The sequence below is a fragment of the Scomber scombrus genome, chromosome 6 (genome assembly GCF_963691925.1).
Source record: "Scomber scombrus chromosome 6, fScoSco1.1, whole genome shotgun sequence".
Lineage (NCBI taxonomy): Eukaryota > Metazoa > Chordata > Actinopteri > Scombriformes > Scombridae > Scomber > Scomber scombrus.
In genome coordinates this window covers 31,996,478-32,019,289 of record NC_084975.1, presented here as the reverse complement: position 1 = coordinate 32,019,289, position 22,812 = coordinate 31,996,478, and the positions used below count along the sequence as shown (strand labels likewise).

General features: G+C 38.5%; 1 protein-coding gene across 1 annotated transcript; it reads right to left on the bottom strand.

Annotated features, from left to right (window-relative positions):
* Positions 1-585: 585 nt before the first annotated feature.
* Positions 586-21,329, bottom strand: LOC133982120 (C-signal-like). Its single transcript, XM_062421042.1, has 7 exons — positions 21,015-21,329; positions 17,108-17,162; positions 9,234-9,430; positions 8,640-8,688; positions 4,360-4,478; positions 2,934-3,044; positions 586-1,408 (listed from the first exon to the last, which is right to left on the bottom strand). The coding sequence occupies exons 1-7, from the start codon at positions 21,159-21,161 to the stop codon at positions 1,295-1,297; spliced, it is 792 nt and encodes a 263-aa protein (XP_062277026.1). The 5' UTR covers positions 21,162-21,329; the 3' UTR covers positions 586-1,294.
* Positions 21,330-22,812: the final 1,483 nt, after the last annotated feature.

The following is a 22,812-nucleotide window of genomic DNA, read 5'->3' as shown; positions in this document are numbered from 1 at the left end:
ATCAATAAATACTGCTCTCAAATCCATTTAATATGCTCTTGAATTAAGATAGGGAATAAACTCCATAGCAATGCAACTACTGCTGGCCCCAGCAGAGGAAAGGAGCTGTGATGCGTTTATAGGACATAGGAGATTTGAGCTCCACAAAATATAACCATTCGTTTTCTGGATAAAGTTGCATACTGAACAAGTAATTGACTCCAGATACATTTCAGAATGACCTTTTAATTATGGAAAAACTGAAAAAATACATTTTTGACAGGGCTAGCAGTGCTAGCCTTGCTGCCCCTGACTGCACACCACTGCTCATAATACTGCAGTACTTTTACTGTAATACTGCATACTACATCACTCATAATACTGCAGTATTTTTACTGTAATACTGCATACTACATCACTCATAATACTGTAGTACTTTTACTGTAATACTGCATACTACATCACTCATAATACTGCAGTACTTTTACTGTAATACTGCATACTACATCACTCATAATACTGCAGTACTTTTACTGTAATACTGCATACTACATCACTCATAATACTGCAGTACTTTCACAGTAGTAGGATTATACTAGGATTTTTCATGCAGGACTTTTACTTGTAATGGAGTATTTCTACATTGCTGTTCTACTTGGTACTTTTACTTAGGTAAAGGCTCTGAGTACTTCTTCCACCAGTCTCTGATTTATAGTAATACAATAAAATTTCACCTGTTAGGAATCAGAGAAAAAAACATGAGAAAAGTCTTATTTTTAATAAACACATAATTCATAAAGTAAACTTTTAGCAGAGTCAAGCATATGAAAGAGAAAAGAGAGTCAGTGAGGAAGTGCACATACACAACTGTCTGAATAAAAAAGATCCCTTCTAGCATAAAGAAAACTAAACCTACACACATCCAGAGTTTGCATTCTGTTCAAAGATTTATTCTTCAGTTCAGCTCAATAAATCAAGTGTGCATTTTCCTACACAAGTTTAATTCTTCAAGTAGAAAAACAATCACAGGTTAATAAATGTGTTCATTATTGAAATAATTTCTTGATATACAGTAAATATCCACTTCAATGTTACTTAAAGGTGTTTTTCCATATTTTTTATAACCAGAGTTTTCAATAAGACAAATAAGAGACAATATACAAACAAGTGTGAATAATCCAAGGCACTCTTGAGTATTATATCACATATCAAATTAGAAGCTTATGTGCAGGATGTTGCTGTGTTCTCTCTTTGTTTCGGTTTTATGCAAAACTCATTGGATTTTGGGTCCCCTGTGCGGTTGTCATGGTGACTGCTACCATGGGATTCTGTTGCCCTCCCAGTCCACAAGCATCCCACTATCTTTGCTGCTGAGTGATGACATCACACCGAGCATGCCCAGCACGCTGTCATGGGTGTTCAAAGGTGCCTAGACGGAAAAAGTGGATAGAAAAATGAAGTGCAGTACATGAAATGTTTCTGTGTGAACATTTATTACCTTCTTTCTTACTCAAAAACCACTTACAGAGGAACTCCACTGATTTCATGTAAACATAAGTGTGTTTACAGGTGTTGGGGGTGGGGGTACTGCTGCTCATGTATAAAAAGTTGTATTATGAACACTTTCGTGTCTCCATAGACAGCTATGTGAGATCTGATAAACTGCCTCAAGTGATGTCATTTGCATTGTAGATAATGTAGGAGCCGTGTATTGACACAAGAGAAGAATGCATGGAATAATGAAATCATTCATTTGAATAATTTCTTTTAAACCATTATGTTAAAAGTTAAATTTAGTGGAGTACTCTTTCAAGGCAGGACTTAAGTACAGGTGTATTATAGTGGGGGAATAATAGAGTATATGAAGATATGATTTTACATCATTTGTAACAGCCCTAGTTGTGCTTCTGGTGTTCTCCCTTATGTTTCCCATGTTTCATCTTTTCCTTGAGTTTCTTGTCTCCTGATGTGTTTGAGTGAGTGAGTGACAGACATGGCTCCTCCTTCCTCTGGCTTCTCTCTGATTACTCTCTCTGACCAACTTAAGTGTCTCACACAGACGCTGAAAGGAGTATCAGTCTGCTGGCAACCGATCCATTTTACCAGCTTACACAGCAGCTAGCAGCCAGTTAGCATGGCTAAAAATAAAAAAAAATGGCTAAAAATAGAGCTATGTACCAGCTGTATCTAGTGCCCATGAATACATCAAAACAAGGGAACAAATTGTATCTGGTCCACATGCAACAGCATTTTGAGAGCTTGATGTAGTAAAACTTGGCCTGAATTTTTATTTTTTCATTTTTTCTCAATGACCACTCCGGGGCTCCATATTTGCAACTGCATTTATAATCCCTGTCATGTGTTATGCTATTGTCTGTACACTTTAACAACAAATATTAGTGAGACCTCTACAGAAAAACTGCTGACAAACATTTAATATCTACATAGTCACATAATAGACACTACCACTGTCTGTCCCTGTAAACGACTGTCCTCAATTACACATACAAGCACGTCCAACCTATTCCATAAAGGGCCGTGTGCCTGAAGGTTTTTGTCCTAACCAGTAAAGAACACATGATTCGACCAATCAGCTGTCCGAAGACTGAGATCAGTTGATTAAATGAGTCAAGCCTGGTGTGCTCCTGATTGGTTGGAATGAAAACCTGCAGCTAAATTACCCTTCATGGAATAGTTTGGACACCTCTGCTACACAGTACATGACCAGTCTTGTTTCTCCAGTTTTTCTACTGGTGGTGGCTGTGAAAATATTAGTCACAGTAGTGACAAACTCAGAGTGAATTTAATATGGTTTATCAACTTTCTCTGCTCTCTAGGCTGGTTAGTTAGGGCAATCAGAAGACTTACAGGGTGTTTAGTGTTCTTAAAAGGTGCCAAGATTCTCTAAAACCTCAGCAAGTCAAGTCAAACGAAGCAAGTTTTCATCAGCTCACCATTTCACCTCCCATGTCAGTGCGGACCCAGCCAGGATGGATGGCTGTCACCAGTATGTTGTGTCCTTTGAAATTCTCTGCCTGACAGCGAGTCAGCATGTTCAGTCCCGCCTGGTGACCAACAGAAGAGAAGACAAAAGCTTTGTTTGTTTCAACTTTTAAATTAATTCATCAACCATTACACTCAATACCCTGTCATTCTTTATGGTAACAGACATGAGGATATGGTTTTCTGAAGCCAGCAGCAACACTTAATGTTGAGCCAGGGTTCTTTGTATGACGAGAGGGAACCTGCAAAATGATCTCAAGCCGCAATCAGCCCAAAATAGCAGATATGATACATCATACAATATAGCTCCACTGACTTTACTCATCGAGATCAGCTTAGTAGTTGTAAGAAATACTGCTCAGCCTGTAAAACAGTTGTGATAAGAAAATAAGCTTGATGATGTCATAGTTGTTGATGACACGGCTCATCTCAATTTGGGAGTTTCAACTTCATAACAGAAAGCTTGTGTTGCAGTATAAAGTGCTCAGTTTGGAAGTTGTGGACCACACGTAGGATCTACTTAATAGCTGCTACTGAGTTGCATTATGGGAAGTGCAGTATTCAGTACAAATATGTAATCTTTTTTAAGTTTACCAGTGGTTTTCTTTCCCATCTTGCTGCAGTGATGCTCAGGTGTGCTTTAAGTGTGTTAGTACTATGTGACATCACTCTTGTTTTGCGTCACAGGTGCAACTAGTCACATGTTTCAAACACAGAGGATGGTGACCACCCTACTAGAGGTCAGAACCTCCAATGGATACCTCTGAACAACATAGATTCTGGATTTTATAATGAGGGAGAATAACATTTGCAGAAAAACCATGAGGCACACATTATTATTCCAAACAGAGGTATTTTTATTTAAGGAAAAGGATTTTTAAATTAAAGGAATTAAAAGCTTTTTTCTCAGTTAAATGAATTCAAGTCAGACATACTTGTATCTCCTTTACTTAGTCCTGATAGTAGCACTACCAACAATGTAGGAGTTTCATAATCTGGGAACCACAACTTTGTTAAAATCCCTTAAAATGATATTTCCTCCTTCATCCAGAATCTATGGGTATCCTGAATTCAAGCCCCTCTCCAAGGCAAATTTATGATTTGTGATATTGGGCCATATACAAACTGATGTGAATTAACTGGAGTGATCTAATTCTAACAGGTGGTCTGACACTCAAGTAACAACAGTTGTGCGGTTGGGTTTCCTTTAGCTGGGACATGCTGCCAAAATATTGCATTTCCCATCAAGCTTTTATTTCATCAAGGCTCAAATATTTATTTCCTGCATTTATGTATCATGTACTTTTTATATTTTAAATAGTCCCTATATAATATACCTAGAGTATAACATTTGGATCTTCAGTGAGTCAACAGTACCTTGCTTATTCTATAAGGGTACAACGGTGCTGCAGTGAAGGTCTCTGGACATTTCTCTATGGATGAGATGAGGGTGGAGATGTTGATGATGGCTGACCTCCTGCAGGACATGTCACCACCTGAGATACAGACAGAAACACATAGACAATGATTAAAATTGTAATTAACACGTCACTGTTGTGAATTTGCATGTTTTAACAGGCCTCAAGAAACAACTTCAAGAAATATGTCTATATTCTGTCTTTTTATCTGTTGTACAATTAGAGGTATGGAGGGTTGAGTTATGCCATCATTAGTAATTATTGTCACTGAACACACTATTCTGAGATAAAGGCCAGTTAGTCCATACAACAGCATGTAGCAAATGTTCAACAGAAAACTCCTTTTGCTCCACTGTTTATTCTAAAGTTGACCAAAAAACTAGAGAGTAAAGAGTTCATCTTAAACCATCAACATGCTGTCTTGACACAATGCCATCTGACTTTTTTTTAAACAATTGTGAACTCTGTCCAAACAGATTTGCAGCAAATAATAAATAGCTCATTTCAATCAGGCATGTTTCCTAAACCCCTAAAAGTAACTGCCATTAAGCCACTCTTAAAAAAGAACGTTGTATGCTTCCATGTTAACCAACTACAGACCTATCTCAAATCTTCTTTTTATAGCCAAGATCATTGAGAAAGTGGCTTTTAATCAACTCAGCAATTTCTTGAACTCCAGCTGACTTTTTGGCGAATTTCAATCAGGCTTCCAACCTCACCACAGTACAGAAACAGCTCTTATTAGAGTGTTAAATGACATAAGGTTAAACACTGACTCAGGCAAGGTGTCAGTTCTGGTCCTGATGGATGTCAGTGCTGCGTTTGACACTGTGGATCACAGTATACTGTTGAACAGGTTGGAAACTTGGGCAGGACTCAGCAGAACAGTCCTAGAATAGTTCAGGTCCTACTTGGAGGAGCAGAGTTATTTTGTGACCATTGGAAGTTATGAATCCGATCGAGTGGCTATGACATGTGGAGTTCCTCAGGGGTCAGTTCTTGGACCCCTTCTGTTCAGTCTATATATGCTGCCTTTGGGTCAAATTCTGCAGAACTCTAATGTAGAATAGCACAGTTATGCAGATGACACACAGATATACCTAGCACTGTCCCCGGATGACTACAGTCCAATACAGTCATTGTGTCACTGTTTAGAGCAAGTAACACATTGGATGAACCAACATTTCCTTCATTTAAATCAGGACAAAACTGAGGTAATTGTTTTTGGCAATAAAGAGAAGAGGATTGCTGTCAGTAATCTCGAGTCACGCTCTCTAAAAACTAGCGACCAAGTCCGACACCTTGGCGTGCTGATAGACTCAGATCTGAGCTTCAGCAGTCATATCAAATCAATCACCAAAACAGCCTTCTATCAGCTTAAGAACATATCCAGAGTGAAGCGTTTTATGTCTCAAACAGACCAGGAGAAGTTGATTCATGCTTTCATCTCCAGTAGACTCGACTACTGTAACGGTCTTCTGACTGGACTCCCACAAAAAAGCATTAAACAGCTGCAGCTCATTCAGAACGCTGCAGCTCGAGTTTTAACCAGAAAAAAGAGATCAGAGCACATTACTCCAGTTCTAAAGTCTTTACACTGGCTCCCAGTCAGCTATAGATTTTAAAGTTCTGCTACTGAGTTCAGACTAAACATGGCGAAGCAGCTATTACACAGCTGTTTGGATCAGCCCCAACTGTGAACATTTTTAAATCCAGGTTAAAAACACTTCTCTTTTCCTGGGCTTATGATTGAGCTCTTTCAAAGCACTTTACATGTTAATCTTTCATTTGCACTGTATGTTGTTTTAATGATTTTAAAGCAAATCATTATTTTATGCTGCACTCTCATATTTTATGCTCTATTTTAGTCTAGCTTTTTGTTTTCTTTCTCTCTTCCTATTTTTCTATACTTTGTTTACTTTTCATTATAAATGGGTTTTCCTGTTTTTATTTGTATGTTTTCATGTTTCCAATTTTTACTGTTTAATATAATATAAATATATTTATTTATATTATATATAAATAAATCTGCGTTGCTTTGCTTTGCTTAGAGTAAACACTTGAACCAGTCATTGTTGCTTTGCTCATCTTGGGGCGTACTCACACTAGGCAATCGTACCGTGCCCAAGCACGTTTGCCCCCTAAAATCCGGATTATTTGGCTAATGTGAGTGCAAGTGTACCGCGCTTGAGTACAGTACACTTCCCTGGTACGGTACGCTTGGAAGAGGTGTGTTTAAGCACGGTACACTTGGTCACGCATGCGCACTAGGGATTAATATTTTTCCCGAAAATAAGACATTTTAAATCCCCGGAAAAGAAGCCAATTTTCCAGGGAATCCCGGGAAATCGACGATTTTTAAAAGGCAACACTAGCTGAGCCCTGGTCATTTCACAAGCAACACTAAATGCAATGTGGAGACATTATGCATATATGGGTTCCCAATCCAACCATTCTTTGCATATTATTGTATCATTATTAAGGCAAAAGAACTCAATTTATGTCCATCAACATTATAATGAAAAGGCTATAGGCTTAATATTAGTTTGCATCCAGCGTGCTGCATGGACTTCATTACATCTGCTGCACCGCTGCTACCACAATTATGAAATGCTAAGTTTATTGTCTGTGACTGTGACCTTCATAAAAGTAATATTTTACTAATCTGCATTATATAAACTAACGAAATTCGTTAAAGTCATTTGGTGACTTCTAAGTCATTAAACTGAGTCTTACTTTTACTGGAGTAAAGAGTTGAATCAGGACGTCTGCTTTTAATAGAGTCTTTTTACACCAGTATGTAGTACTGCATACTACACAGGCATGACTCAGAAGAACAAGCTTGCACTTTTTAATCATAGTGCGTTGTGTTATTTGATCGGCTGTGTTGTGTTTTACCGGCGCACAGCACGCCAACACACACCTGTGCATGTTTTATGAGAGTAAACTGTCTATATGTTTTTGCGCAATGTGTCGGAAGTAACCGTGCTTGAGTACACTTGGGTTTGAGTAAGGTGAGTGCGGGCCAGCGGGGGACAGGGGAGGGGGGACATCCGTGCTTCAGCACGGTACGGTACAACTGGCCCTAGTGTGAGTGCGCCCTTGGTTTCCCATTCAGCAAATAAATAGACATTCAACCAATTTATGTGAGACTAGATTTGGTACAGAAGTGTCCACAAGTGCCTATTACTGAGGTTTTTCTCAAAGTCACTACAAAAACCTCCCATCAAACCTCAAAATGAGACAAACAGATTACATATGCATGTGTAGCAGATAATGTGGAGGGGATAGAGCCTTCAAATCCCCAAGAGCACACATCACACCAATTTTAAAGTCTTTGCACTGGCTACCTGTTTTTATTCCCAAAGTCTGGACAAAAACCTACGGAGAGGCATCTTTTTATTACTATGGTCCCGGTCTCTGGAACAGCCTTTCTGAAGACCTGAGAGCAGCAGAGAGTGTTGATATTTTAAAAAGCAAACTTAAGACCTACCTTTTAAATTTGGCTTTCAATTTAATTTAATTTATTTATTAATCTATATTTTATTTTCTGTTTAAGCCTATGTACTACTTGGACTATTCTGTTTATTCTGTTTTATTGTTTTTTCTTCATAACCCACCTTTTATGTCCATTTTTATTTCATTACTTTTGCTCTTTTATTCCTAACATTTAATTTTGGAATTTGCGAACAAACCCTCTTGGGACCCGTATTTGCAGCCCAAATATAACCCTTATGGGGCCCTCATGGACATGCTGGCTGGGCTCCTGATCTAAAAACATTTCATAATTTCATTGTCCACGGTCTAACATTTCTTCATACACAACAAAAAGTAGCAATACAACAGTTTAAAATACTCTGTGTACAACTTGAGTGAATGAGTTTATACTGACCAGGTTTTTTTATTCATAGTTTTATTTTTTGGTCACCCAGGAATCCCAGTTTCTGCAGCAGTGCTTCCCTGTTTTATCCTAGTTTTCCATTAACTGTTGTGTTACTCATATACAGCTGTCAGTGAAACCTGCCCAGAGTGGTTTTGGGTCTTGCGATACAATGCAGCACATACAGTATGCAAGAAAGCAATGCATCACAATACAGCACAATGGGGCATGAAACCACATGTTACGAGGACTTTGTCAGGCTCTACTTTCAGTCTGCTTATTATTTTTGGGCATTTCATGCTATAATGTCTTCAGCTGAAATACAAATTCTTGTGCAGCATGACAGAAAATATTATTACCTCTGTCATTTTCACTCTCTGCTGCCGTCTGGAGGAGTTGAAGAAACACCTGGAGAGAGAGAGAGAGAGAGAGAGAGAGAGAGAGAGAGAGAGAGAGAGAGAGAGAGAGAGAGAGAGAGAGAGAGAGAGAGAGAGAGAGAGAGAGAGAGAGAGAGAGAGAGAGAGAGAGAGAGAGAGAGAGAGAGAGAGAGAGAGAGAGGTTATATTTAACTTACTAGTGATAAAGTACACTCCAAGTAGAAGTTAAATTTTTTTATGTAATAACAGCTGATACTGAGTCTGGTCAGTGGTGTGTGTGTGTGTGTGTGTGTGTGTGTGTGTGTGTGTGTGTGTGTGTGTGTGTGTGTGTGTGTGTGTGTGTGTGTGTGTGTGTGTACATATGTCTTGTTAAGGTATTTATTGTATCTGAGTATATTATAATAATTATTTTTAGAAGGTGTTGTGTTAAAACGAGCAGCTGTATAGTCATTGCTTCTGGTCTTCTCTTTTTTTGGATATTTTCCCATTACTACTTGATCCACTAATATCCATTTCTGTCTGTGTGCTTACACACTACATACACTGTAAGCACAGTGAAGAGTGAGACAAACTAGCCTTTGCCAGGAGAAATGGTCCAACCACATTGGTTTCATACACGTCCATCATGTCCTTCTTCCCAGTGACAGATAGTGGCGCTGGTGCAGCTGGTTTGTTGATAGCAGCATTGTTGATGAGGAGGTTCAACCCACCAGCCCCAATCTGCTTACTCACAGCTTGGACAGCAGCAGAGATACTGGCCTCATTTGTTATGTCTGCAGGTGGACATACACAAACACAGATGTTCACACATTACTTCACCACATGCTGAGAGCCTTTATCATCAAAGAAATCTACATATCAATAGTATCCAATTGAAATATATATATCCAATGAAAGGATTCTGCTGATGGATGTGTGTGTTTGTAATAATTAATAGAATGAAAAAGTTTCTGGTTTTACTTAAATACACAATATACAGATCTGGTCAGTCATATAACTATGACTATAATTTACCTGGTATTACAAGAAGGAGAATTAAGAAAATATCAAGGATAACACCATTAAGTCAAAGTCCAAGATATAAAGATAGCAAATGTGCAGGAGAGAAGTGTCTGTCGTCATCATCAATACAATCACTCCAAGTCAAGCATCCCCCCAGATTATAACTAGGATGGAAAGATCAGGCAGTAACCCTAGTACTGGTCTGGTGGGCATGGGTTCCACCAGGTCTACAAAGGTGGTCTTTGAGACCATCAGGGCTTTCTTGTTATAAATATTAGTTATCACTCTCAGTTGTAGTTGGATAAAAGGGAAAACTACAATCAAAGCAGGAACTGGAGTTTGTTCAAATGTTTTCCAGACTGTCAAACATGAACAGACTGAGTGCAACTCTAACAGTTACTGTTAAATTCTGTTTTGTTGAGTCTCATTAAATATGAATACAACTAAACAGACTCTTGACTTCATATTAAAGATGCTGTATAGTTTCATTTGGGATGCTGTTATATGTAGTTCAGTATTTTGTGTTTTGGATCCTGCATCTGCTAATAAAGAAAAGTTCTGAGAAGTCTTAGCAGAAGCCAGCCTGGACTCATCCTTCAGACCATGAAGATGTAACTGGTCATTATTGAATCTCCCCACAACTCAACTTGCAAAAAATGTATTCCATCATCTACAAATTGCATTTTATGATGTCTGTTTTTTGACCAAACTGTCTTAGGGATAACATTCATCTGGCTGGGTTATACTGACTGTTACTGCCAGTGGTTTTCAGTTGAGTATTTTTAAGTGAAGGGTCAGAGAAAGAAGGTAGTCATGATCAAGTAATATTTAGAAAAGAGAATGAAAGGGAATGTATCGGACACAGCATCAGTACGGCTCAGAACATCATCTGGTCAGAGTCACCTTTGACCCTGAGATGAGTAAATTGGACCAGGTTTGATATAGAGAACCCAAAGTGACAAGAACTACATATAAGTAACGAAAGACAGATTTTGGTTTCTCTTTCGGACGTCATAACTTATCGGACTTCACTAACCCTTTCTACTGTCAGATTGACCGTCATAAATTAAAAGACACTGCACATTCCTGACTTCCACCTCCGTGTCTCCTGAAACCACATAGAGCATGAAAGTGAGAACAAAAAACGTAACCACATACGCATGGTTCTGAAGGACGGACAGCTGAGGCCCTCCATGGATGAAAGTAGGATCCAAATATTGCTTTGATCAAGAGTTGATGTCAGATCGAGTGATTCAAATTTTCTTTAGAAGTAAAACTCAGTAAAACTTACAAGTTTTCTTAGTTTCCACATAATTACATATCCTTCATTTAAATTCATCATTCACCATCATCTTTCATTCATGTCGCCATATCGAGTAATCTGTTGAATTCATATTGCATTGTATCATTACATTTATTTATAAATCATTTATTAGTATTGTGTAGTTAATAAAATCCATAACACTCAATCAATTGTGTATGTCTATTCTTTGAAGTGATACAGGGGATCTATTGAACCGTAGAGCCATGAACTTAAGATATTTGACTGAAATGTATTGATTTATTAAATATTATGATTTATTGATTTATTGGTTAATCAAACAACCAATCAAATATTTCCTTCTTCAGAAGGTGGTGCCCCTGATTACGAGAGCTTTTAATATCTTATAATAACCATAATTCGCTACAGGAATAAGTAGCAGAACATTGTCATCGGTAGGATTAGAAGTCCTTAACTGCCAGTTTCTTAGAAAAGAGCACTTCACAGGCATTAAGTCTTTTCTGGGGAGGGTGATTATTCATCTATCTAGGTAAACATTAATCATGCTGCATTTACCAGTAAACTACACCGCCCTACAGTCTTATCAAAGAATCTGATATTACACATTTCATTATGTTCCTTTGTCACTAATGATTTCCAACTTTCTGTAAATTAACAGCTGTTATATATTGTATTATAACACAATAATTATCCTGATTGATCTATTTCTGTATTATTACATTCCTTTGGATTCTGTATTATTACATTCCTTTGGACTGGTCCTCACAATAGAGGCTAATCAGTGTGTCTATTATATTATATTGTACGTGGTATTTACAGTAGGCCTATTTACTTACATGTATTATATTGCCTTTTACATATTTAATTTGGTCAGTCAGGGCTCCTAACTATATTTCCTGTAATTATTAAATGAATATAAGCACATCTTTTGTTGTTCTTTTTAAATGGCCCTGTTCAAGAGACATTTGAACATTTCTGGGCTATACTCTGAGGAGCACTATTGAACTGTAGTCGATCACTATAATAATAATAATTATATAATAATGATAATAATACATGTATTTATATAACACTTTTCTTAAAAATGTAACAAAATGCTTTACAAAAATAAACTAAAATCAGACAAAGCAGATAAAAAGAAAAGTGGACAATATAAAATGAATAAGATCAGATACATAAAAACAAATATCAAACATATTCAAAACCTTTTACAAAGATAAAAGTCTTAAGAAGAGATAGAAAATAAGCTAGTGAATTAGTAAGTCTTAATGACCAAGAAAGCACACAGGAGAATAAGTCAAAGATGTATTTTGGTGGCCATTCAAGGCGTTAAAAGTGAGATAATAACATGTTAAAATCAATGTGAAATTTGACAGGGATCCAATGTACGGAGGCAAGCATGAGGGTAATGTAATCCTGTGTCTTTGTTTCAGTTATAAATCGAGCAGGAGCATTTTGTACCAATTGGAGCTCTGACTGACACTTAAGTAAATAGCACTGCAATAATCAAGCAGAGAATAATTAAAGGGTTTACAACTTTTTTTTTAATCAGCCCTAAAAAAGAATCTAATTTTAGAGAGTATCCTGAGCTGGAAGAAACATGACATGACAACATTTTTGATCTGATCGTCAACAGAGGTTAGCAGTAAATGTTACCCCTAGATTCCTGACAACATGCTTCATTATTTAACAGATCACCCAGATTAGCACCAAAAGAGCTGATGAAATTTGTGAGAAAGGAAGTTTTGGGACATCCAGGATATCAGAGAGGCAAGATCTATGAATTGCCAAGCTGCTAGGATCTGTGGGTTTTAATGGCAGATATAATGAGTGTCATCAGCATAGAAATGATAAAGTACATCAGGCTTCTGAATAACATGGCTGTATATAGAAAACAGAAGGGGGCCAAGACCAGAACCCTGAGGGCCAAAACTCAACAGAACCATTGAGGAATGTCTGTAGTGGAGCTTTGAAAACCATGCCTTTACAGTCAGTTATATCCAGCTTAGACATTAATTACGGCACGCAAGAGAGAGACCCGAGGAGAATCTGTGGTCCTTTAACAGGTTGAATGAGCTCAAAAGAGTCTGTAAGATCTAAAAAATGAGAGATGAAAGAAAAAAATATATAGATAAAAGGATTAATAGAAAAACAGTAGGGGGGGCTGTTATTGCAAATCATAGAGATTGTGGAAATAGCAGATGTTCAGCAGGGACAGCACCAGTCAGAAAGGATAGCAAGAGGGAACCATTGCCACTGGGGCTAGGATCCTGGGGGTGTCAATAGTAGACAGACTAGTAAGTGAGTAAGTTGGGAATGGGGGGGGACTCCCTGGGGCCCTTTGGAGTGCCAAGCAACATTGAGGTGGCAGGAGGAGCTGGGTAGGGTTGCACTTATTTGTCTGATCAGCAGAATTGCAAAAGAATGTCAGCTGCACCATATGTGCTCATTCCCTGAGCTTGCACTTGAGTCCTGATTGACAAAAATAATGCAGACTATATTTACCAAGTGTGTGACATAATAATTATAGTGATTCATTGATGCTGATAGCCTGATACTAAATATTAAACATTAAACTTCACTTAAATGTTGAATAATTAACAATCATTAATGATCAGCAAGTCCAGTAAGAATATATTAAAGTTGAGAGACAAATGAGACTTATAATATAGAAGACCCCTAATCATTAGTAGCAGTAGTATGGTGTTGTTAAGCCTGCATAGACATTCAATTAATTATACATTATAGAGTGAAGGAATACTGCCTGGCCCAGAGGAGGCTACCGTCGGCGCCGACATGGTGAGTTATCCTTCTGTAGATCTTTGTCGTTAGAGTTCTCAAAACTTGCAGCTTGGTGGCTGAAAGAAAATGTGAGCTGATTGTAGGTCAGCACGGTTATTTATAACCCTAACCCTAACCCCCGTGGGGGGGGGGGGGGGGTTTACTATTTTTTCTCAGGACTGTGCAGGTGCGCGAGGGATAAACCCAATAGCAATAGCTCTTAGAGGGCGTACCCTATACGACAGTGGTCTCCAACCCTGCTCCTGGAGAGCTACTGCCCTGCATGTTTTAGGTATCTCCTCACTCTAACACACCTGATTCTAATAATCAACTTGTTATCAAGCCCTTTGACGAGCCTCAGCTGCTTGATAACGAGTTAGAGTGAGGAGATACCTAAAACATGCAGGGCAGTAGCTCTCCAGGAGCAGGGTTGGAGACCACTGCTATACGATATAGAACAGCGAAGAAGACCCGTGACAGAGCTAACGGAGCTAACCAGTAAATAGATTTCTATTTCTAATAAATGACGTGATATCCGATCGGTGCCTGGACTCCAGTACTCGCCGATACCGATGCCAGCATTTTCTGCAGTATCGGAGGCATATCCGATACTGGTATCGGAATCGGAACAACTCTAGTCAAGACAGAAATATCTCATCAACTATCACATAGATTGCCATGAAATTCTGTACAGACATCCATAATCACCACTGAGTTTACCCTAACTCTAACACTAATCCCTGTCATCTAACACCATCATATTTTTTTTTACTCAATGAAATATCTCAACATCCTCTGAATGGATTGACACATCTCGTACACATACTGTTTTTGTTTGGTATGCAAGTGTTTTTATGAAAGTTATGTTTGGTGGTTGGCAGGTAGTGTCCAGTGGGTTTATCAGAGTTTTTTCACTGAAAATAGCTGCCTGCTGTTGTTGGGAATGAGGCTGGTAGGAAAACTTTCCAGAGCTGAAAGAAACTGTAGAATTAGAGGTTATTTTCTGTTTGTCACAACAAGCAACATCTTTAAAACATATTGATTGAATAGTGCAGTTTTGAGAAAAAAATGTGGTTTAAAAAGAAACATATTTTGGGGTTGTGTTTGCCTTGATTGACAGGTGTCTCGTACTATCACTGTAGTTTGTTGCTATTCTTCATCTCTCCTGAGCATCACCAGGGCTCAACCTCCTTGGCCCCATTTGAATTTTCTGTGAGTGACAAACTGATTATCTGAAACTTTTTAAGTGATGTTTCAGGTGTTTTGGACCTACCCCTCTACTATTTATTATGGCTACCTGAAGCAGCAGGGTCAGGAATAGTGACAAGAAGAGCGTTGTAATAAAAGGATTCTCATGTAATGAACATATATTTGTAAATTGACTATGGAAAACTTCCTGTTTGTTGCATTAATATATAATTGCTAGAGAAAAGAACCCAGTATCAGATCAAGTCACTTGTTAATATGGGTTTACTGTAGAGTTTAACAGATAAAGTGAATGATTGGTTAACTAACCAGGTCACCAAGCTCTTTCTTGTTGTGACCTTCAAGTTCTTCCAACCAGCCTGCATATGGTTGACCAATCCAACACTTTCAGCTAGCTTCACTTCACTTTGTTGGTAAGCCAGAAACACTGCACAAATATGCTGCCTCATTGCTACAAGAACAAAACAGATTGATAGATTGGTAGCTTATTGGTATCAAACATGAATAAAAAGTATGCAACAATTATCTCAACATCCCATTCATTTTTAACACTACATGAGGGGGCGGGTATTTTTCTAGCTCATGTATACCTGAAGGTGAAAAGACGTAAATGGTGCCTCAGATAAGCCATGTTTATTTTATATTGTTAAGAGGTTCCTCATTGGCCTCTGCTGACACATTGGCTTGTTTACATTAAGAGTTACTCATGGAACAGTGGAACCCATTGTGTGTATTAAACATTTCCAAGTGAAGTGTTGTGTGAATGATTTACTTTTACGTGAAACATTAATCTTTCTTTATTTGAGAATCATGGATTCTAACTTAGAAGCGGGGTCATATGGGCCATTCTACCGAACTGGTGCAAACTGCTGTCCCACAACCAAAAAAAAACAGATTTAAAAGCATGTAAGTATATAAATCTTGATGTTTATTATTATGTATTAAAACCCAAAAACAACATTTGAGATGGCAGTAAGCTTAGATATGAAACCATCATTTTTTGGTTACTTTCAATTGGGAGGTGGCTGTCTCCAACCCTGACCACTGAAAATGATACTGAAATCATTTTGCATGTTTTTTCATTGTTGTTTCTCTAAAGATCTTTTGATTATTTTTTTAAGTAACGTTTTTTTTTAAACTACATTTATTTGACATTAAATTTGTAATTAATGAAATATAATGTAAAAATGTTATCCCACATTTTTATGTCACTAACGAGACGGTGCACATTTGAGTCTATGAATTGAGACTGATTTTATCCACACTGATCAAAACATGTAACTACTGAAAAATGTGCAGTTACACTATGATTTAAGTAAACTTATCAACTAAGATGTTATGATAGTGTTTAGTTTGATGTTAATGAAAACTAATGAATCATTAACTTTGAAATCGGTATGATCAACTTTATTATTTCAAAAAATTACACTTAAAATATTGTGAAAGTGCAAATGTTACCTCAGAAACTTTTTCAATAAAGTTGCAAAAAAAAGATGGATATAAATAAAAATGTTATTAGGTCAATATAACCGTTTTATTCTCTTATAATGTATGTGTTTTGGTAGTGACACATTTTGGGAAGAAGAAAAATATTCCAAAACTGTCTAAAAATAAAATATGAGAATTAAATGTACTATTACTAGATATGTGTACTTTGGGTATTATATCATTTGCATACTTACAAATGCACATTGATACATCCTGGATAGAAACTGAGCTCCAGCTAATTACACTGTCCCAGTTCACCACATCAAAGGTATTGCCAAGTTAGGTTCTAGATTTAATTAGGAATCTCTGCATTTATCTTCATAAATTGTATTAACTATCCTGAAGATAATATAAAATGACAATATATAAATAGAAAAGAGCCAATATATAGAAAAGGAACAAACTTTCACTGAGGAATATTCACAATAACAAAGGATGGAAAACTCTCACAAAGCAAGTGAGAATATTTTATACGTGACAGTTTAGAGCTTAACCCTGATGGTGCTGTCATCAAACACTAACATTGTTAATATATTAACACTTGGAGATTCAAATCAGTATGTTTAATCAAGCACACCTAATGAGACCCAGACATGTTGAACCATCCATAAAAAGGACATATAATATATTCCAATTCTGTAAGTGAATGTTTAAGCATGTACACAGACATATGAGGGTGTGTTGTGCTTACCTAGCTTGATCAGTGTGATCTTTCCGGCATGCTGAGTGCTGAGCTCTCGCAGTTCCTGAGAGGAGGAGAAACAGAGAGTTAAGACATCCAGTGTTATTCATTAGAGCAGTCATAGTTTCTTCCCTCATTTCATAGTAGTGAGCTGGATGTTCTGAATTCAGTGTCTCAAAACACAACATCTAGAATTTGACTTCTGACTACAGATTTAGAATCTGCCACTCTAATACAAACCATAATACTAAATTAGAGAATATGTGGCGTGCTGTAAAAAATGTTTACAAGATAAATAAAAAAGTTAATTTTGATAATAATTCATTCACTGAGAGACCTCCTTCTATGTTACTCAGAGCTCTTTCAGTATGCTTAGATCATGATAGTGTTCAAAGTTACACCCATATGTTTAGTTACTTAACTTGCGCAGTAGTGACAATCTTTACATTCAGCTTAAGCTTTGGCTCTGATGTTGAAAGATGTGTTGACTCAAGCACAATGCTCTTAGATTTATTACCGATTCCACTCTTAATTCAAGGCACATTCCAGGCCATCATCTTCATACTAAACATACAACATGTTAAAATTAGTCAAATAGTATTCTCTCCTGACAACTAAAGCATGATTACTGTAGCCTATGTATGGTCATGTTAAAGTAACTCAAAGCACTAAGTTATCCTGTCTTTTTTTAATTAAAGAAAAGAAAGCATAAGACAGTACCAAATTACTTTTTCAATTATTAACTAAAGCCATTATCTTTCCCTGTGATTAGTGTGCCAGAGTCCTGAGCTTTAAATGACCTATGCTAACATGCCCAAGATAACAAATAATCCTGACATAATGGTGTGTAGCAGGTGTTATGTTCACTATTTTAGCATGATAACATTTGCCAATTAGCACAAAATACAAAGTAAACCTGAGGCTGATGTCATTATACGCTGTTTCGCAGGTATTCAGTCATAACTCAAGTTTTTGGACAAATATATGAAACCTGACGGTGGTGCTAGATAAGAAGCCAGTGGATCACCAAAGCAATTAGATTTCATCTAGAAGAGAACATGAATGACTGCATCAAACTTCATCAGAAGTATTAGGGCTATGTATGGGTGTATGTATGGGACTGAAATAAATAGATACCAATTAGGATGGAAACGTCTCTCGTCAACCGATACCTGCAATCCATCCTTTTTGAACCCAGAGCTAGAGAATATGACTATTTGTATGGACTTGCTCACAGCCAATCAACGCAAGCGTTCTTCTATTTAATGTGACATGTGATTGGCCCACTGCCACAGCAGCTACAACCTGTCTGTGGTGGTGCAATTGTGGTGAATTTGAGTTAGTGCGCTTAGCAGTTAGTACCCAAGATGTCACATATGCTATGACCATGTATATAGTAACATCAAGCACGGTTTCAAAGCAGCTCCTCTTCCCCATCTGGGCCAGTCGGACCACATTTCACTGTTTTTATATCCAGCATACAAACCACTCATCAACTCAGTGAAACCAGTTGCTAGAGAGATTCGAGTTTGACCAGAAGGAGCAACTGAACAGCTTCAGGACTGCTTTGACCGCACCGACTGGTCCTTATTTAAAGATGATGACAATGACACCTACACTTCTACTGTACTGTTTTATATAAGAAGCAGCATGGACACTGTTACCACCACTAAGCAGATCCGTGTCTTCCCAAACAACAAGCCATGGATGAACAGAGACGTTCGGGTCCTTCTCAAGGCCAGCAACACCGCTTTCAGGTCCAGCGATGACCAACAGTACAGCACTGCCAGGTCTGAACTTAAGAGGGGCATTAGGAATGCCAAAACGTCCTACAGGAGCAGGATCAAGGGTCACATCAACAACTTGGACCCATGACGCGCGTGGCAAGGGATACGACACATCACGAACCAGAACATTAACACCAACCAGCTCACCAATGACAGCGCTGCACTAGCCGAGGAACTCAACCACTTCTTCGGCCGCCATGCGGGAGTGACCACTGCCCCAGTACCCGCATCACCTACAAACAACCAGGCACTTGCTCTGCAGCCATATGAGGTGAGACAGGCATTCAGCCGAATCAACACACGGAAAGCAGTGTTCCGGGACGTGTCCTCAAAGACTGTGCCGGGGAGCTGGCTGTGGTGTTCACCGACATATTCAACATATCTCTGTCACTGTGCTCTGTCCCTACCTGTCTTAAAACCTCCACTATTTTGCCACTACCCAAACAGACTTAAATAACGGGCCTCAATGTCTACAGGCCAGTGGTCTTAACACCCATTGTCATGAAGTGCCTGGAGAGCCTGGAGAGATGCTGAAAAACATCAAGGCTGCTCTCCCAAACACACTACATCCCCACCAGTATGCATACAGATCAAACCGATCAACAGATGACGCCATCTCCACTGCCCTTCACACTGTACTGCTCCACCTGGAAAAAACAAGAATATATGCATGGCTGTTGTTTGTGGACTGCAGTTCCGCATTCAATACGATCCTCCCAAGCAGACTGTTTCACAAGATGTCCCACCTTGGCCTCCATCATAACAATTGCCTGTGGATACGAGACTTCTTAACCAACCGGCCACAGTCTGTGAGGATGGGCCCCCACCACTCCTCCTCTTTGTCTCTCAGCACAGGAGCCCCACAAGGTTGTGTCCTGAGCCCCTTTCTGTACTCACTGCACACCCACCCACAACACCAATGTTATCATTAAATTTGCAGATGACACAACAGTGGTGGGCCTGATCAGTGAAGGTGATGACACAGGTTACAGGGAGGAGGTCTGGAGGCTGACTGGGTGGTGTTCAGTAAACAACCTGGTTTTGAACACTAAGAAAACAAAAGAAATGATTGTTGATTTCATGAGGAAAACAAATGATCATCAGCCGCTGGAGATAAATGGGCTAAGCGTGGAGAAGGTGGCTACTTTTAAGTTCCCAGGCACATACCTTTCTGAGGATCTTACATGGACACACAATACTCACTGCCTGATTGGTAAAGCACAGCAGCGACTATACTTCCTGAGTGGCTCTCAGAAAGCTCAACCTCCCACAACACCTGCTGCTGTCCTTCTACCACTGTTCGGTGGAGAGTATTCTGATCTAAGGGATCCTTGTGTGGTATGGCAGCAGCTCTGCAGCTGATAAAAAAGGCCCTGCAGAGGTTTATCAAAGCTGCACAAAAAATAACAAAAACACAACTACCCACCCTGGAAGACATTTTCAACTCCCACTGTCTTCAGAAAGCCACCAACATTCTGCAGGACCCATCCCACCCAGCCCATCATCTGTTTGAACTCCTGCCCTCAGGCAGGCGTTACCGGACAGTTAAAACCAGAACCACCAGACTGTTAAACAGCTTTTGTTCCAAAGCACATTGAACACAAACTTACAAACCTGAACACATACCTAACAACACATATACCTCACAAACACCAAAGTGCAATGAATAAACTTGTGCAATATTACTGTGAATGTGAAATGTATCTATGTTGGCACTTTTGTATGACTGAGTATGTATGTGTATGTATTTTATCTCGCCCTATTATTTTACTATTTATTACTTTTTAATTGAGCTCCGTTCTCTGCCCTGGGTTTTGAATTTCGTTGTATTCTATACAATGACAATAAAGGAATCTATCTATCTATCTATCTATTAACTCGCTTTTGGTCCAATTAATCCTTTAACCAGAGAAGGTTCCAAACAGGTGTATTTTGTTTAAAATCAGAAAGTTTCATAATCTCTACAGGCTTCATTTTATGGACACAAGTATCTCATTTAAAGTCTGTGTTTACCATGCCTTACTTAGAGGCCAAAAATCAACTCCTCTGCTCCTCTATTTGTAGCAATGTGTGTATGTCCTTTAGTGGATCTGAAAACAATGAGAAATATTTGTGTGGAACTGTCTCACCTTAGCGCTGGCTCCCTCAGGCTCCCTGCAGCAGGCATAGATGTGAGTGTCCTGTCCTGTCTTCTCTGCGAGCTGTTTAACCAGCTCCAAGCCGATACCTCTGTTGCTCCCAGTCACTAAAATGTTGCCTCCTAGTTTCAGAGACATGTTGGCTGATCAACTGTCAAACTCAAGCTGCTGTCTGACTGCTCTTGTGACAGTGACTGGACATGTGTGAGGGCTGAGTGTTGCTGTAATGCTAGTTCTTATACGTCATTCACTTGATATAGGTGTGTACTGTTGTAGAGGGAAGGAGTGAGCCTTTCAACTTTCTGTGTGTATGACTTTATTTTAGTGTGTACTTTGTACCACACACACACACACACACACACACACACACACACACACACACACACACACACACACATACACACACACACACACACATACACACATTTAGTCCACCTTTAACCTGCTTTTCATTATATAACCAAAGTTTCTATTAGCCAGAAGCTTCACAGAGTACCTGTTTCACTTGTAGTGATCTTAGTTGCTTCTAGAACTTCAGTACTGAGGTCTGTGACAATAAGGTTTATTAAATCCAAAAGTGTCCAGTCATGATTATGCTGCATCTTGATAATCTTTTGTTCATAAGCAAACAGCTCATTTATCACAAGATCTCCTTCCATCATATCAGAAATGTGGTGAATCGGGTTGTAAACATTTGTTATCTGGAAGTAAAGTTTAATGTTGTCCTTGAGAGAATAAGTTAAGTCTGTGGTGTAATCTAGACCTGGAATATGTGGAAAGTGTGTGGTTAACCACAGCTGCACAAACATGACGTTGCTACACTGTCAGACATTAAGGATTACTGCCTCTTACTGTCACATCAACACAGTAGCTGCAGGTGAATGGACTTTTATTTCAGCTGTAAAATTGTTTAATTTCATTTAAAGCTCTTATTTTGTTATTAACAGTTAGTCAAAAAAACGATGTGTATGAGAACAAACTGAGCAAGTTCAGTCTTTTTAGCTTCTTTCATCATTGTTGTGGTTTTCCGACCCACGACGTCACTGTTTCTGTTCACTCTGAACACTTTCATCAGCAATGGTTTCTGCAGCTGCTTAACCTACCATACACTACCTGCTCAGCACCAAACAAAAGACAGACAAAGCAGAACTTCGCCCTTTCAACCTCTGACCCCATTCTGCTCATAAAAACTGAATAATGCTTTGCCACTTTTGGTAGACATCATTTACCTCAAACTTCTTCAAAACTCTGCTCCTTTTTATGAAAGAAAATAAAAGCTGTAGAAAGTAGACCTTTATGAGCAAGTGAATATTACGTAAGTGTGAAGTAAGACAACGACTGAATACTTCATGTTGAAATTTCAATAGCACTGAATCCTCTGTCAGAATGTCTGTGGTGTGACTTCCCTTCTTTGAAATGTCAATGGGGGTACTTCCAAGTACCTCCAAGTGATGCAATTTCTTGTAAAGCTGTCAATACTTTCAGTTTTGTTCATGTACATGTCTATTTGTTAATTAAACTATACTCAAACTGGAGGAGATTAAATTTCATAACTGAGTTTCTTTTAACATTCTAATTGCCCAACCCAACAACAAGTTTAAATGTAGCTGCACCTGGGTCATTATAGCTTCTTTATTAACCTCTCTGGCCTCCACCAGCCAGAAGAATTAAGGTTTTATGTTTTGTTTGAACAAATCAGATAAACTTGAGTCATCCAAACCATTCAGTCTCATTGACTTTAATACAGTACTTTACTGTATGCAGAAGTTAATGTCAGAGACAGATGTGC